General features: G+C 53.6%; 1 protein-coding gene across 1 annotated transcript; it reads left to right on the forward strand.

Annotated features, from left to right (window-relative positions):
* Positions 1-281: 281 nt before the first annotated feature.
* DIRAS3 (DIRAS family GTPase 3) lies at positions 282-2,603 on the forward strand. The gene is made up of 2 exons (XM_065928474.1): positions 282-418; positions 1,181-2,603. The coding sequence occupies exon 2, from the start codon at positions 1,246-1,248 to the stop codon at positions 1,945-1,947; it is 702 nt and encodes a 233-aa protein (XP_065784546.1). The 5' UTR covers positions 282-418; positions 1,181-1,245; the 3' UTR covers positions 1,948-2,603.
* The last annotated feature ends 301 nt before the right edge of the window (positions 2,604-2,904 follow it).

A 2,904-nucleotide genomic window follows, 5' to 3' on the forward strand; every position in this document is an offset into this window, starting at 1 on the left:
ATTGCAGTAGGTGAGAAATGCCTGCATCGCCAGTTGGGTCAGCGGACCCCCCTCAATGGGCGGGCACTTGTGAACACAGGGCCGCCTCCCACCCCCGCCCCTGCCTGGGCTGTGGGTACCTGTGTGGGGGACGCCGGAGAGAGTGCCGGGGGCGCGTCTGACTTGGTCAGCCCCTCACAACCCAATCCCCCCTCTGTGAGTGGTGCAAGTGGAGTCTCCCAGTCTGCGCCCCCTGGCTCTAGCTAACCAATCTCAGTCCCACTGTTGGTTGGAGCATTTCGCCCGGAGCCTCCGAGCGTGCTGGTTGCCGGCTGCGGCTGGGAGCTTGGTTGCGCAATTACTTGCCGCCACTGCGGCCGCGGCCAAAGCCACCTGGGCAAGGAGCGAATTTGCCGCGAGGTTCCCGCCTCGGAAAGAGGTAAAAGCTATCATTCGCCTTTCTTCGGGCACTCAAACGCAAGGTGTAGCGAGCGAACCAGCCTGGATTACCGCGGGGTGGAAAGCAATGGGCACGTTATCAGGGAAGCGGGTACCTGGGGACAGTTGCTGCAGGCTAGGGGTCTCTGTTAGTGTTACGAATCCTGGTCCCTGTGGGCTTCCTGGGCGCCCCCATCACTGTCCCCCATGACCACACCCTGGATCGCGGTGTCTGCGGCAACCTACCCTTGCCCGCAGTGATCGATCCTTGTCAGAGATGCGCATAATTTTTAATACAGCAGGAAGGAAAACAGCAAGGGTTTATTTAGGTTGAAAATATTTGCTAACATCGCTAGGATGTGCATGTTTTAAGGGTTGGCAAGCTGTTCATTATTGCGGTATTCTGTAGTGTGGCATGATAAAATAAAATAAAAATAGGTGTGTAGCCACCGCGAAAGCAACAAACAGGTATCATTGGAAGAAGAGGCTCGGGGCGCTCCTGACCTCCTCCCCACCCGCATTGCCTTTGGTGGGCTCCTGGGGTGGGCAGGGAGACAGCTCTCCGCAGAGCATGGAGGAGGGAGGAGGGAAGTGGGAGGAGTGAGGAGGGCGGGGTTAGGGAGCGAGACGAGGCAGACCCCACCCCCTGCCTCCCCACCCCACGTCCCCAGGGAGAAGTGGTCTAGGCGGGCGCTGCGACAAGACACCATTCCGAGCTAGACTCCCACCGCTCACACATCGTCTCTTCTCTACTCCTCCGTAGGTGTCCCTCACTGCGGGCCAAGTGCCAGAGAAGCGGTGCACGCACCTCTCAGCTAATACCTGACGATGGGCAACTCCTGCTTCGGCCTCAAGGAACGGCTGATGAAGCGGCTGCGGCCTCTGCCGACTGTGATCGTCATCCGCACCTGCCTGCCCCAGAGAAGGAGCAGAGATTTCCGCGTGGTGGTGCTCGGCTCGGCCGGCGTGGGCAAGAGCGCGCTGGTGCAAAGGTGGGTGCGCGGCAACTTCCGTGAGGCGTACCTGCCGACCATCGAAGATACCTACCGCCAGGCGCTAGGCTGCAGCCACAAGGCGGGCGCGCTGCACATCACCGACACCACCGGTGGCCGCCGCTACCGGGGCCTGCAGCGCCTTGCCATTGCCAGGGGTCACGCCTTCATCCTGGTTTATTCTATCACCAGGAAGCAAACCCTGGAGGAGCTGAAGCCGCTCTATGAGCTGATCCGTCAACTCAAAGGTAACAACCCGCAAAAGTGCCCCGTCATCCTGGTGGGCAACAAGTGCGATGAGAGCCGTCGGGAGGTGAGCGAGAAGGAAGGTGCTGCCTATGCGTGCGAGTGGAATTGCGCCTTCTTGGAGACCTCGGCCAAGATGAATATCAACGTCCAGGAGCTGTTCCAGTTGCTGATTAATTTCGAGAAGAAGCCGGCCGCCGCCGCAGCCCCTGCCGGCACCCAGCCGCCGCAGAAGAAGTCCCAGATCCCGAAGACCGCCGAGAAGCTGCTGGGCAAGTGCATCGTCATGTAAACCCTGAGCCTTAAAGATCGCGACCCCTCTTCTTCTTCAGCGTCCCGAAAACATGGACTGACCCCCTTGTGCTCTGTCACCTGTACCTGACTGGCTTTTGTGCTGTGCTTTGGGTTGTAACAATTAGATGTCAATAAATGTTCCTTGTGAGTTAATAACTTTCCTTTTCCCCAGGCGAGAGAACTCGAATTGTTCAAGTAATGGACTTTGGAGGAGGAGAGGGAAAAAGGATGCATTTCAAGGATGGGACTTGGATGGATTTTAGGGATTAATGTTTGAAAAAGAGGCTGGAAATAGCAAGATGAATTGAAAGATACCACTGCCCTTCTTGTAATCCTATTATTGTGTCTTATTCTTAAACATTTCAAGTCCTGTAGGTGTCTAATCATATCCCCCCATTGTGTATTTAATTGTTAAGAAACGCGTTTTTGCTGCAAAAGCTCTGACAGATGGCTGCGAGACAGAAATACTAAACATGATAAATAAATGAATGTCCTATAGTTGAGCATTGAGGGTGGGAGAAGAGAGAATTGTTAAAGTGGATCTTGCTTACTAAATATGTGCCAGTTGTTTCATAAGTCATTTAAAAATGTTTGAGTATTCTATATCCCTGTTTAAAAAAAATTATAACAGTTCTATGACTTAATAAAGCTTTTCCTGCATGCAGTCAGCTGTAGTAATTTCTTTTTCACTGAACAACAACAAAAATTACCCATTGCCAGTCACAACTGGTGAAGATTTCTAATAAAAATTTTACACATGGAAGCCCATGCCCTCTTGAAATTAGCCAGTTGTGGGTGGGGGTGGTTCATGGGTCCCTGCAATGCAGAGCTAGTTTCAATCCATCACCTTTCCTGGGCTGATTCAGGAAGAACTCTGGGCATCTTTGAAGAGGTTACTTGCCCATTTTGCTGCTGTCTTGGAGGTGGGTGGTGAAAAGCAAACTCTGCCTCAAAA

The sequence above is a fragment of the Muntiacus reevesi genome, chromosome 1, assembly GCF_963930625.1.
Source record: "Muntiacus reevesi chromosome 1, mMunRee1.1, whole genome shotgun sequence".
Lineage (NCBI taxonomy): Eukaryota > Metazoa > Chordata > Mammalia > Artiodactyla > Cervidae > Muntiacus > Muntiacus reevesi.